At 46.2% G+C, this 12,955-nt stretch overlaps 2 protein-coding genes across 3 annotated transcripts in view; both read right to left on the reverse strand.

Moving 5' to 3' along the window:
• Positions 1–4,742: 4,742 nt before the first annotated feature.
• LOC139575143 (formin-2-like) lies at positions 4,743–7,787 on the reverse strand. The gene is made up of 3 exons (XM_071400147.1): positions 7,716–7,787; positions 6,062–7,353; positions 4,743–6,003 (listed from the first exon to the last, which is right to left on the reverse strand). Exons 1-2 carry the CDS (start codon positions 7,785–7,787, stop codon positions 6,250–6,252), a joined length of 1,176 nt encoding a protein of 391 aa, XP_071256248.1. The 3' UTR covers positions 4,743–6,003; positions 6,062–6,249.
• An 89-nt stretch (positions 7,788–7,876) lies between these two features.
• rhpn2 (rhophilin, Rho GTPase binding protein 2) overlaps positions 7,877–12,955 on the reverse strand; it is an 82,980-nt gene continuing 77,901 nt past the window's right edge. For both annotated transcript variants that reach the window (XM_071400391.1, XM_071400390.1), the window contains exons 14-15: positions 11,200–11,355; positions 7,877–9,842 (exon numbers count right to left, since the gene is read on the reverse strand). In XM_071400391.1, coding sequence (XP_071256492.1) covers positions 9,582–9,842; positions 11,200–11,355 — 417 coding nt within the window. In that variant the 3' untranslated portion in view covers positions 7,877–9,581. The remainder of the gene's footprint in view (positions 9,843–11,199; positions 11,356–12,955) is intronic.

The following is a 12,955-nucleotide window of genomic DNA, read 5'->3' on the forward strand; positions in this document are numbered from 1 at the left end:
AATTTCATTGGCTTATAGTAAAATTAGTAGCCACTCACCGTTTAGCTTTAATCCTCTTAGCAACGCCACCATTTCTCATTTTACACACACACTGCACGTCTCACAACAGCAGATGGCGCTATCATACCACGTTGGTTTGACCATACTAGGACCTGAAATGTAGATTCTCTCTCTCTCTCTGTCTCTGTGTCTCTCTCTCTCTCACACACACACACACAAAAACTATTTAACTGGTCCAACCAGATTTGAATTATATACAGAATGTCTAGCCTACTTTTTCATTTCATGCTTATTTCCTGTGATTTTCCTTCTGCAGACTGGAAAGGTCTTATAGTTACTGTAACGTTGGACTCAAACTACTAATTTCCCCTCATTCCTCTCTCTCTCTCTCACACACACACACACACACACACACACACACACACACACACACACACACACACACACACACACACACACACACACACACACACACACACACACACACACACACACACACACACAAACCACTCTGACATCAGTGCTGGCCTGCAGAAGCCTTCTCTCTTTAATAACTCAGCCAAACCATCCAACCCACAACATCAGAAAGTGGAATCTGTGAGCACTTTAAAACCCATTAGGTCTCCCACAGGCTATGCAGTGCCTACCGTTCCCATGCTTCTAGTATTCTACAGAGGTGAGAAGGCATGGACATGTTATAGTGCTTAAAACGTATATAGTCTGGGTTTGCGGAAGGTAAATGGGCAGTGAATGACAGTAGTGAATAGGCCTATATGTAATACTATACGGGTATCCTGTAAATACATATGGAGGAAACAGCTTGGTTTTCTCCTCTCTTCTCAAAGCTATTGGAAGTATAAGATAAAGACAAAACAGAGCTTCTTTCATAGTGTTTTATAGAGTAGCCTACACAGGATTTCAGTTGGAGTTTCTGGCTTCTGCTCACAGTGTTGTTGTCACCTGTCTTTCAGCTGTCTGTCCCCATGTGAACAACATCGGCTAGTCTCTCTCAGGTTGGGGTGGCAAATGCACTGTAGTTGTTGATCATATGAGAAGACGGACGGACGGACGGACGGACGGCATGAGAAGGCCTGCCAGGCAGGCAGGCAGACAGAAAGAAAGAAACAGGAAGTACAGGAGACCAGTCTCAGTATTGAGAGAGGAAAGTCACAATGGGCTACATCAGAATCACATGGCGTTCCCAGACCAACACAGACAGAGAGGGATTTGTGCTGCAGTTTCAACAACACTTTCCATGAGGAATAGGGCCAGACTGGCGGGGGGTGGGGGGGGGGGGGGTGATCAATGACAAATAAATCTGATTTTTAAGTAACCATGTTTCTAATAAAATATATTTTGGTTCTTTAGCAGATGCTCATGTCCAGAGTGATAGACAGTGTGTTCAGCTAGAGTAGAACGTTTCCCATTATGCATGAAATATCAATATCCAATAAACCAGTGGAATAAAGTACTTAAGGGAACATACTTTAAAGTACTACTTAAGTAGTTCTTTGGGGTTATCTGTACTTGATTTATCAGAACTTTACTTCACTACATTCCTAAACAAATTGGATGTCAGGGAAAATGTACGGATTAAAAAGTATATTTGTTTATGAATGTAAGTGAAGTAAAATAAAGTTGTCAAAAAAATAAATAATAGGGTACAATTGCATTTGGAATGCTTAGCAAAACTGGAAAATTGTCAAATTCACTCACTTATCAAGGTCATCCCTACTGCCTCTGATCTGACGGACTCACTAAACACACATGCTTCCTTTGTAAATGATGTCCTAGTGTTGGAGTGTGCCCCTGGCTATCTGTATATTTAAAAAAAACAAAGACAAATGTGCCATCTGGTTTGCTTAAGAAAAGGAATTTGAAATTATTTATACTTTTACTTTTGATACTTAAGTACAGTATATTTTAGCAATTACATTTACTTTTGAGCCATAAGTACATTTTAAACCAAATACTTTTACCCAAGTAGTATGTTTTACTTCAAGTAGGCTTTCACTTTCACTGGAGTCATTTTCTATTAAGGTATCTTTACTTTTATTCAAGTATGACAATCAGGTACTTTTCCCACCACTGCAATAAACATGGGAGGTATGTTAATTAAGCAATAAGGCACAAGAAGCAGTGCGGTATCATGAACAGGGCATACAATTAACTTTTTGGATCCAGCAGCCACTGTGGCAGGTAGATTTAAAAATCGAAAAAATATTTTTAGCTGCTAAAATTACACCAACAAAACACCAAAAAAAACGAATGAACATGCTTTGTAATGTTTCTAAAGCAATACATGTATTACCAGTAAGAAGTAACTAATGTGGTATATTGTTTAATTCATATTTTTGTGAGTCTTATAACCAAAATAGTGTATCACAGATGAGACCAAAATGTTCCCCTGCCCCTTTAAGGGCGGTCGGGTACGTGGTAGTGCGACTAGATTCATGTCTGTGGCTTTGAGATCGAGTCTGACGAGCAGGAGAGTTGTTCTCTTCCCTTGTGGTTGAACCTCAAACATAGAAAATCAACCTAGCTTGTGAACTAAACAATCGAAATAGACAAGAAACACAAGGACAAATTCTCACTTCAGTAGACTTTCGTTTCAAGTAAATTAGACCGACTTTGATGCCTGTGCGCATCGCTTCTAAAACTTAATCTTTCACGTTGTTCTTTTGCAGCAATAGGCTATATTATAAGAGTTGTAGTCCTTTGACTTTGTGCGATTAATTTACCATCTATGAAACAAACGGGGAAATACTTTGAAAACAGCTACTGCAGCATTTGACTATAAATGTGATCATGTTTTTGACGACTTTTATTCACAAATGCGAGTGAAATGCTCGCACCCTCCGAAGAGGCCTATGCCGAAATCTACCCCCCATTTGTCAGGTGTCAGGTGTTGGTTTTAGGCACTGATCATGAATACATTCACCAGGTAAATGAGTTGACAAAGCTATTTTACCTGTGACTGTATTCACGATACAACACTGCCTCAGTCTCTAACTATTTTTGCATAGTTGTTGCTATGCAAAAGGAAGGTCCGTTCTTAACCAAATGGTTGCTATGCAGGCTGAATAACCTGCTAGCTAGCCAACTTGGGCTAACTGCCCCGTCACACATTGGACCTGGAATCACAGGACACTAACTGCATTTTCCTTTCAGCTTTTTTACTATTGGCATTTACTTGGATATGTTCATGATAATGACATTGATATGCGATGTCAACTTGCTCAAAAAACAAGTTGTCTCCTCTCGTCTGGACATTGTTCACTGTGGTACAAACTACGACATTTCAAAGTCAAACATTCTTCCGTGGTTGGACAGGCAGACAGCGAGGTTTATATTAACCCCCCTGTACCAAACTAAATGCTAGGTTTATATTAACCCCCCTGTACCAAACTAAATGCTAGGTTTATATTAACCCCCCCTGTACCAAACTAAATGCTAGGTTTATATTAACCCCCCTGTACCAAACAATGCTAGGTTTATATTAACCCCCACTGTACCAAACTAAATGCTAGGTTTATATTAACCCCCCCTGTACCAAACAATGCTAGGTTTATATTAACCCCCACTGTACCAAACTAAATGCTAGGTTTATATTAACCCCCCCTGTACCAAACTAAATGCTAGGTTTATATTAACCCCCCCTGTACCAAACTAAATGCTAGGTTTATATTAACCCCCCTGTACCAAACTAAATGCTAGGTTTATATTAACCCCCCTGTACCAAACTAAATGCTAGGTTTATATTAACCCCCCCTGTACCAAACTAAATGCTAGGTTTATATTAACCCCCCTACCAAACTAAATGCTAGGTTTATATTAACCCCCTGTACCAAACTAAATGCTAGGTTTATATTAACCCCCCCTGTACCAAACTAAATGCTAGGTTTATATTAACCCCCCCTGTACCAAACTAAATGCTAGGTTTATATTAACCCCCCCTGTACCAAACTAAATGCTAGGTTTATATTAACCCCCCTACCAAACTAAATGCTAGGTTTATATTAACCCCCCTGTACCAAACTAAATGCTAGGTTTATATTAACCCCCCCTGTACCAAACTAAATGCTAGGCTGGAAGCAAGGGGAAATAATGTGTGAGTTGAGATCAATACAAGAGATGATTCAGACAGCGACATGAACATGATATTCTTAAAGCCAATTGATGGTTGATCTGCAGTCGCTGTACGAATGGTGTGACGCAATCACGGAGCCTCCGGAGCCATGCAGAGGTCAAATTGAACTCGGTACCGCATCGCTGGACGCCTCGCAAATTTTGGAACAACGCGAACGATTTAATATAAGTTTCGCATTGACATGATTGGTTGACGGTAGGTGAGGGCGGGAGGTCCTGTAGAAACACAAACTCGCTTCCTTGACAACAGCTCCGCGTCGCTAGGCGAAGCACTAGAAGTACGAACGTCCTGATTTCTGCAGAGGCCACATCACCGTAAATACTGCGCGGGCCAATGCAGACCTCATATTGACCACGCAGTACCTTTTAAAGGAGGCACGGTGATTTTTCAGATGGACCTGTTAGCAGGCAATAGGTGCGTCTGTGACGGCCAATAAAGCACGGCTTGAACCGCTGTTCATCCGATCAGCATTTAGGATACAAAACAACCAGGTTTTTTAATAATGATTTGTCTTTGTAACGTATAAAACTTTGCTCCAACTCACTCCACTACGGGTGTAATCTCCCCTAAGGAAGGCAGACGCTTCACCTAGTCAGTTTATTCCCATAGTTTATTGAGATTTAAGTTGACAGAGACGTACATCGTGATGATAAAATAACGATAGTACATTGATCAACAGCAAGACATTGTCACCACGGCTATTTGTATTGTGCACTAAGAAAGTAGGTACAGAGTGAAACCTTGGAAACCAACAGGAGAACAACAAGTGCTACGTCCAAAATGGCCTCCTATCCCCTGTAGAGTGAACTACTTCTAACCAGCGCTCTATAGGCTCACTATATAGGGAATAGGGTGCCATTTTGGGTGCACGCCACTGTAGAAGAACATGAGGACGCTGTAGATATATATACAGTGTAAGCCTCCCAACAGATTATTAATACTTTATAATTATGCAGTATACTGTATGCCTCCCAACAGAAAAACAGATTAATACTTCACAATAATGTATCAACTCAATCATATCAATTCACAGACACATGAAGTCAATATGCCCTTCAATTCATTTTCCTTCATAATAATATCACTTTATATTTAAACATAACTGAGCAGGACAGCGATACATTATAAACTGTACTAGCAAGGCAATAGTTGGTCGTTGTAGTACGGTTTACACAAGCATTATAAACTGTACAACAACTATTTTAGCCACAATTGACTTCAGTAAAGATGCGACGGGCAATAGAAAAGGACTGTGACTGTCCTAGGTACAACAGGTGTGTTACAATCAAACTAAACCTCGAGTACCTATGACCTGCATATGCAGGTAGAATTCAGGAAGCCACGAGTGGCATTTCCTGAAAGAAGATTAAACACAGTGAAAATATATATATATTTTTTACATACACCTTTGAAGACAATGATCTCAGAAAATACATTACAACAGCCAACAGACTTTACAACTTTACCGTCTACAAAGCTTTTACCGTCTACAAAGCTTTTACCGTCTACAAACGCTTTACAATGTACACACATAGATATTCAGATGTTTTTATTCTTTGTTTTTTTATTACAGAAATAATTTGATTATCAAACGTATAATAATCTACTTTGTAGATAATGAAAGAGTGCAACACTGCAGTGTACAGGTGTACATCCAGTAGAGACCAGTAGAGACTAGTAGAAACCAATAGAGACCAGTAGAGACCAATAGAAACCAGTAGAGACCAATAGAAACCAATAGAGACAAATAGAAACCAGTAGAGACCAGTAGAAACCAGTAGAATCACAATGGTGGAATCAAACAGGGATTGTTCCCTTTGATGGAACCCAGGCTTAGCGATACTAACATTAACCTGTCGTATACTATTATACTAACATTAACCTGTTGTACACTATTATACTAACATTAACCTGTCGTATACTATTATATTAACGTTAGCATCTGCAATACACTGACACTGAAAAAAAACAGACAACACAACCAGTCTTTCCCTTTTACAAAATATCCTTCATTGTTTACAGCAAATATCACACAAACATTCACAGAGATATAACCACAGCTGTCTGCTGGTAGGGAGAGTTCTCCTTCTCCTCCTTCTCTACCGGAAAAGGTTGTCATTAAAATGGCTGCCGGTCAGCAGTACAGGAGGAGGGGGATGGCTGCCGGTCAGCAGTACCGGAGGAGGGGGATGGCTGCCGGTCAGCAGTACAGGAGGAGGGGGATGGCTGCCGGTCAGCAGTACAGGAGGAGGGGGATGGCTGCCGGTCAGCAGTACCGGAGGAGGGGGATGGCTGCCGGTCAGCAGTACAGGAGGAGGGGGATGGCTGCCGGTCAGCAGTACAGGAGGAGGGGGATGGCTGCCGGTCAGCAGTACAGGAGGAGGGGGATGGCTGCCGGTCAGCAGTACAGGAGGAGGGGGATGGCTGCCGGTCAGCAGTACAGGAGGAGGGGGATGGCTGCCGGTCAGCAGTACCGGAGGAGGGGGATGGCTGCCGGTCAGCAGTACAGGAGGAGGGGGATGGCTGCCGGTCAGCAGTACAGGAGGAGGGGGATGGCTGCCAGTCAGCAGTACAGGAGGAGGGGGATGGCTGCCGGTCAGCAGTACCGGAGGAGGGGGATGGCTGCCGGTCAGCAGTACAGGAGGAGGGGGATGGCTGCCGGTCAGCAGTACAGGAGGAGGGGGATGGCTGCCGGTCAGCAGTACAGGAGGAGGGGGATGGCTGCCGGTCAGCAGTACAGGAGGAGGGGGATGGCTGCCGGTCAGCAGTACAGGAGGAGGGGGATGGCTGCCGGTCAGCAGTACAGGAGGAGGGGGATGGCTGCCGGTCAGCAGTACAGGAGGAGGGGGATGGCTGCCGGTCAGCAGTACCGGAGGAGGGGGATGGCTGCCGGTCAGCAGTACAGGAGGAGGGGGATGGCTGCCGGTCAGCAGTACCGGAGGAGGGGGATGGCTGCCGGTCAGCAGTACCGGAGGAGGGGGATGGCTGCCGGTCAGCAGTACCGGAGGAGGGGGATGGATATTACTGTTGTCATTAAAATGGCTGCCGGTCAGCAGTACAGGAGGAGGGGGATGGATATTACTGTTGTCATTAAAATGGCTGCCGGTCAGCAGTATAGGAGGAGGGGGATGGATATTACTGTTGTCATTAAAATGGCTGCCGGTCAGCAGTACAGGAGGAGGGGGATGGATATTACTGTTCCACTACGACCAGTTTCATTTAAAGGCTTGTTAGAACTCACTATTACAATATGGCAGAAGCTTAGGTGAGAGTTATGTCTTGATGGCCCAGAGGTTTTTGGTTTATTACACTGCTCAGGCCCCCTCTCCATCCCTCCCTCTTTTCCCCCTCAACCCAGGCCCCCTCTCCATCCCTCCCTCTTTTCCCCCCTCAACCCAGGCCCACTCTCCATCCCTACCTCTTTTCCCCTCAACCCAGGCCCCCTCTCCATCCCTCTTTCCCCCCCCTCAACCCAGGCCCCCTCTCATCCCTCTTTTCCCCCTCAACCCAGGCCCACTCTCATCCCTCTTTTCCCCCTCAACCCAGGCCCACTCTCCATCCCTACCTCTTTTCCCCTCAACTCAGGCCCACTCTCCATCCCTACCTCTTTTCCCCTCAACTCAGGCCCCCTCTCCATCCCTCAACCCAGGCCCCCTCTCCATCCCTCTTTTCCCCCTTAACTCAGGCCCCCTCTTTCCCCTCTCTCCCCCTCCTCTCCCTCCCTCCCCTGACATGCCAATCAAATCTCACAGGGCCTACATCAGAACAGCCCACCACACACAATATTCCTTCATATCAACCACAGTAATTGTCTTAACAAGAAATGACACAAAAATACAAAAAAATAAAGAAATCTATTTTCATCAGTTTACAGCGCATTGTGTTAGTCTATCACACACTCACTACAGACGTATCACTTCCTGGTTCAAGAGTTACATCCTTCACCTTCTACATAGTGGGATATCTACATAGTATAACTTGACATGTTTTACATTAGAATATCACCGTTGTACACACCGAGTAGACAAAACATTAAGAACACCTTCCTAATATAGAGTTACCCCCCCCCCCTTTTACCCTCAGAACAGCCTCAATGGGTCAGAACAGCCTCAACGTGTCAGAACAGCCTCAACGGGTCAGAACAGCCTCAACGGGTCAGAACAGCCTCAACGGGTCAGAACAGCCTCAATAGCCTCAACGTGTCGGGGCATGGACTCTACAAGGTGTCGAAAGCGTTCCACAGGGATGCTGGCCCATGTTGACTCCAATGCTTCCCACAGTTGTGTCAAGTTGGCTGGATGTTCTTTGGGTGGTGGACCATTCTTGATACACACGGAAAACTGTTGAGTGTGAAAAACCCAGCAGCGTTGAAGTTCTTGACACAAACCGGTGCGCCCCGGCACCTACTACCATACCCAGTTCAAAAGCACTTAAATATTTTGTCTTGCCCATTCACCCTCTGAATGACACATACACAATCCATGTCTCAATTGTCTCAAGGCTTAAAAATCCTTCTTTAACCCGTCTCCTCCCCTTCATCTACACTGATTGAAGTGGATTTAACAAGCGACATCAATAAGGGATCATAGATTTCACCTGGATTCACCTGGTCAGTCTGTCATGGAAAGAGCAGGTGTTCCTGTTGTATATACATTTGTTTTCCAGTTAAAATGTGTTTTGTGTTGTCAATAATCCACCTACACAGATAACAGCCAATCACAGATCCAGATAAATCAGCCAATCACAGATCCAGATAAATCAGCCAATCACGGATCCAGATAAATCAGCCAATCACTGATCCATGTCATTCTATAAAGTCCTTCAGTTTAAAAAGGTATGGAAGGTAAAAATACAGCCAGTACATACATAGGGGTGACATATGGACTAGTGGAGCTAATTACACTGTAACATAGCCAGACCAAACCAGTCAGTCCTGCTGTGTAACACTACAGCCTCTCCTCCTCCTCCCTCCCCATAACCGTGTCCCAACTCTGAGAAGCAACGCACAGGGCAGCAACAACAGAGAGCACTACTCTAATGTGTAAATAGCACAGCGGGCTATGACTGTGTAAACCTGTGACTTTACTGACCGTGCAAACCTGTGACTTTACTGACCGTGCAAACCTGTGACTTTACTGACCGTGCAAACCTGTGACTTTACTGACCGTGCAAACCTGTGCCTTTACTGACCGTGCAAACCTGTGACTTTACTGACCGTGCAAACCTGTGACTTTACTGCAACACATCGTGGGTTCTCAGGCTGCTCCACAATGGGCACCCTATTCCCTATATAGTGCACTACTTTAGACCAGAGCCCATAGACCTCCAAAAGTAGTGCACTATATGGGGAATAAAGTGCCCATTGAGACCTTAACACAGTATTCTCTAACCCAGTAGAGTGTGTGTGTACAGTCCAGTAATGTATCCTCCTCTAGTAAAGAGCAGGGTTGTTGTAGGAGCTGGAGGAAGGGAAGGTGGGGCAGGGTTTGTTCCAAGGTAGTGTTCCAGAATAGTCCGCGGTGGGGAGGCTAAGGGTGCTGGAGCTTTTCAGATGGTTCTTCACGCCCCACGACAGGAAGGAGCCCTTCTTGGCCACCTTGCGGCCCTTGGGGCTCTTGTCGTCGTCGAAGGCCAGGCAGATCATGGAGTAGGTCTTAGCGATACCTCCGCAGTACGTGGCACTCTTAGTGGGCTGAGGGGAGGAAGATGAGGGAGAAGGGGAGGGAGGGAGGGAGAGAGAGAGAGAGAGAGAGAAGGGGAGGGAGGGAGAGAGAGAGAGAGAAGGGGAGGGAGGGAGAGAGAGAGAGAGAAGGGGAGGGAGGGAGAGAGAGAGAGAGAAGGGGAGGGAGGGAGAGAGAGAGAGAAGGGGAGGGAGGGAGAGAGAGAGAGAGGGGGAGGGAGGGAGAGAAGGGGAGGGAGGGAGAGAAGGGGAGGGAGAGAGAGAAGGGGAGGGAGAGAGCGAGAAAGGATATTACGACAGTTAAAGACTAAACATTTCTAATTTCTACTTCAATGAGTGAAACTGAGTTGTTTTTTTAAATCCCCCAAAATATGGTTATTGTCACACAATATAAAAGCTTCCTGCAGTAGTTACCCATTTGACTAAATGAAAAAAAGAGCCCTTTCAGATGGGAAACTGCACCTTCAGTATGTGATCACCAAGCTGACAACGAGAGGAACTCCTCCTCATCGAGAGCTGAGAGTTCGACAGCACTGATAACAACTTAATGCATAACGCAATGTATCTGCCATCGCCTGTCGGTCACAACTGAGGAAACAGAAAGGGTGACCTTCCAGGCTTCCTCAGGAGCCAATAAGGACCTTCCACCAGGCTTCCTCAGGAGCCAATAAGGACCTTCCACCAGGCTTCCTCAGGAGCCAATAAGGACCTTCCACCAGGCTTCCTCAGGAGCCAATAAGGACCTTCCACCAGGCTTCCTCAGGAGCCAATAAGGACCTTCCACCAGGCTTCCTCAGGAGCCAATAAGGACCTTCCACCAGGCTTCCTCAGGAGCCAATAAGGACCTTCCACCAGGTTTCCTCAGGAGCCAATAAGGACCTTCCACCAGGTTTCCTCAGGAGCCAATAAGGACCTTCCACCAGGTTTCATCAGGAGCCAATAAGGACCTTCCACCAGGTTTCATCAGGAGCCAATAAGGACCTTCCACCAGGCTTCATCAGGAGCCAATAAGGACCTTCCACCAGGCTTCATCAGGAGCCAATAAGGACCTTCCACCAGGCTTCATCAGGAGCCAATAAGGACCTTCCACCAGGCTTCATCAGGAGGCAATAAGGTCCTTCCACCAGGCTTTCTCAGGAGCCAATAAGGACCTTCCACCAGGCTTCCTCAGGAGCCAATAAGGACCTTCCACCAGGCTTCCTCAGGAGCCAATAAGGACCTTCCACCAGGCTTCCTCAGGAGCCAATAAGGACCTTCCACCATGCTTCCTCAGGAGCCAATAAGGACCTTCCACCAGGCTTCCTCAGGAGCCAATAAGGACCTTCCAGGCTTCCTCAGGAGCCAATCAGAGCCAGAGGGCGGACCTTACCATGGGCAGAACGCTGTCCATCAAGCTGACAACGCGGATGTCGATGCCGTCCTCGTCCACATCCTTCAGCAGCCGCATCACCTCGCTCACCACCATCCACTTACAGTCCGCGTCTCCCACGGCAACAATGTAGTCCCCCTCTTTCAGCCCGTCGACCTGGTAACGGAGAGATGACAACATTTAGTCATGAACAACAGGTGGAAGGAGGTTTGTAACAAGGGGGGGAGGGGGGGGTCAGTCCCAGAAATAACACTGGCTGTCTGAAATGGCACCCTAAATAGGTCTCTCCCTCAATTCAATGGGCTTTATTGACATGGGAAACGTGTTAACATTTTACAAAGCAACTGAAATAAAACATAATCAAAAGTGAAATAAACAATAAAAACTGACCAGTAACATTAAGTTCCATAGGAAGAGAGACATTTCAAAATGTCATATAAATGTCTATTTACAGTGTTGTAACGATGTGCAAATAGTTAAAAGTACAAAAGGGAAACTAAAGAAAACATGAATATGGGTTGTATTTACAATGGTGTTTGTTCTTCACTGGTTGACCGTTTCTTGTTCAGTTCTGGCATTTAGGTCGACCAGACTATTAAATACCCCTGGAAATGATTGATTTCCCCTCTGGGATGGAGAAGCGGTCTTCATTACAGTACTAGTGGGGGGGATATACAGTGTATTCAGAAACTATTCAGACCCTTTGACCCGGCCAAACTGAACAATCGGGGGACAAGGGCCTTGGTCAGGGAGGTGACCAAGCACCTGATGGTCACTGACAGAGCTCCAGAGTTCCTCTGTGGAGATGGGAGAACCTTCCAGAAGGACAACCATCTCTGCAGCACTCCACCAATCAGGCCTTTATGGTAGAGTGGCCAGACGGAAGCCAGTCCTCAGTAAAATTCACATGACAGCCCACTTGGAGTTTGCCAAAAGGCAACAAAAGGACATTCAGATCATGAGAAACAAGATTCTCTGGTCTGATGAAACCAAGATTGAACTCTTTGGCCTGAATGGCAAGCATCACGTCTGGAGGAAACCTGGCACCATCCCTACGGTGAAGCATGGTGGTGGCAGCATCATGCTGTGGGGATGTTTTTCAGCGGCAGGGACTGAGAGACTAGTCAGAATCGAGGGAAAGATGAACGGAGCAAAGTACATATGGATCCTTGATGAAAACCTGCTCCAGAATTCAGGACCTCAGACTGGGGCGAAGGTTCACCTTCTAACAGGACTACGACCCTAAGCACAAAACCCTTCTCCTTTAGCCCAAGTGTGCGTCAGCCTAACCCTTCCCCCCCTTTAGCCCAAGTGTGCGTCAGCCTAACCCTTCCCCCCTTTAGCCCAAGTGTGTGTCAGCCTAACCCTTCCCCCCTTTAGCCCAAGTGTGCGTCAGCCTAACCCTTCCCCCCCTTTAGCCAAAGTGTGCGTCAGCCTAACCCTTCCCCCCCTTTAGCCCAAGTGTGCGTCAGCCTAACCCTTCCCCCCCATTAGCCAAAGTGTGCGTCAGCCTAACCCTTCCCCCCCTTTAGCCCAAGTGTGCGTCAGCCTAACCCTTCCCCCCCTTTAGCCCAAGTGTGCGTCAGCCTAACCCTTCCCCCCCTTTAGCCCAAGTGTGCGTCAGCCTAACCCTTCCCCCCCCTTTAGCCCAAGTGTGCGTCAGCCTAACCCTTCCCCCCTTTAGCCCAAGTGTGCGTCAGCCTAACCCTTCCCCCCCTTTAGCCCAAGTGTGCGTCAGCCTAACCCTTCCCCCCTT

The sequence above is a fragment of the Salvelinus alpinus genome, chromosome 5 (genome assembly GCF_045679555.1).
Source record: "Salvelinus alpinus chromosome 5, SLU_Salpinus.1, whole genome shotgun sequence".
In the NCBI taxonomy this organism is placed as follows: domain Eukaryota; kingdom Metazoa; phylum Chordata; class Actinopteri; order Salmoniformes; family Salmonidae; genus Salvelinus; species Salvelinus alpinus.

What these genes read in the sequence shown, in the direction of transcription:
- LOC139575143 (XM_071400147.1), bottom strand. Translation starts at nt 7,787, where the DNA reads ATGGAGAGGGGGCCTGAGTTGAGGGGAAAAGAGGTAGGGATGGAGAGT. An exon ending in CTGAGTTGAGGGGAAAAGAG is followed by an intron (nt 7,354 to 7,715) that starts GTAGGGATGGAG and finishes AACTGGTCGTAG; the next exon opens with TGGAACAGTAATATCCATCC.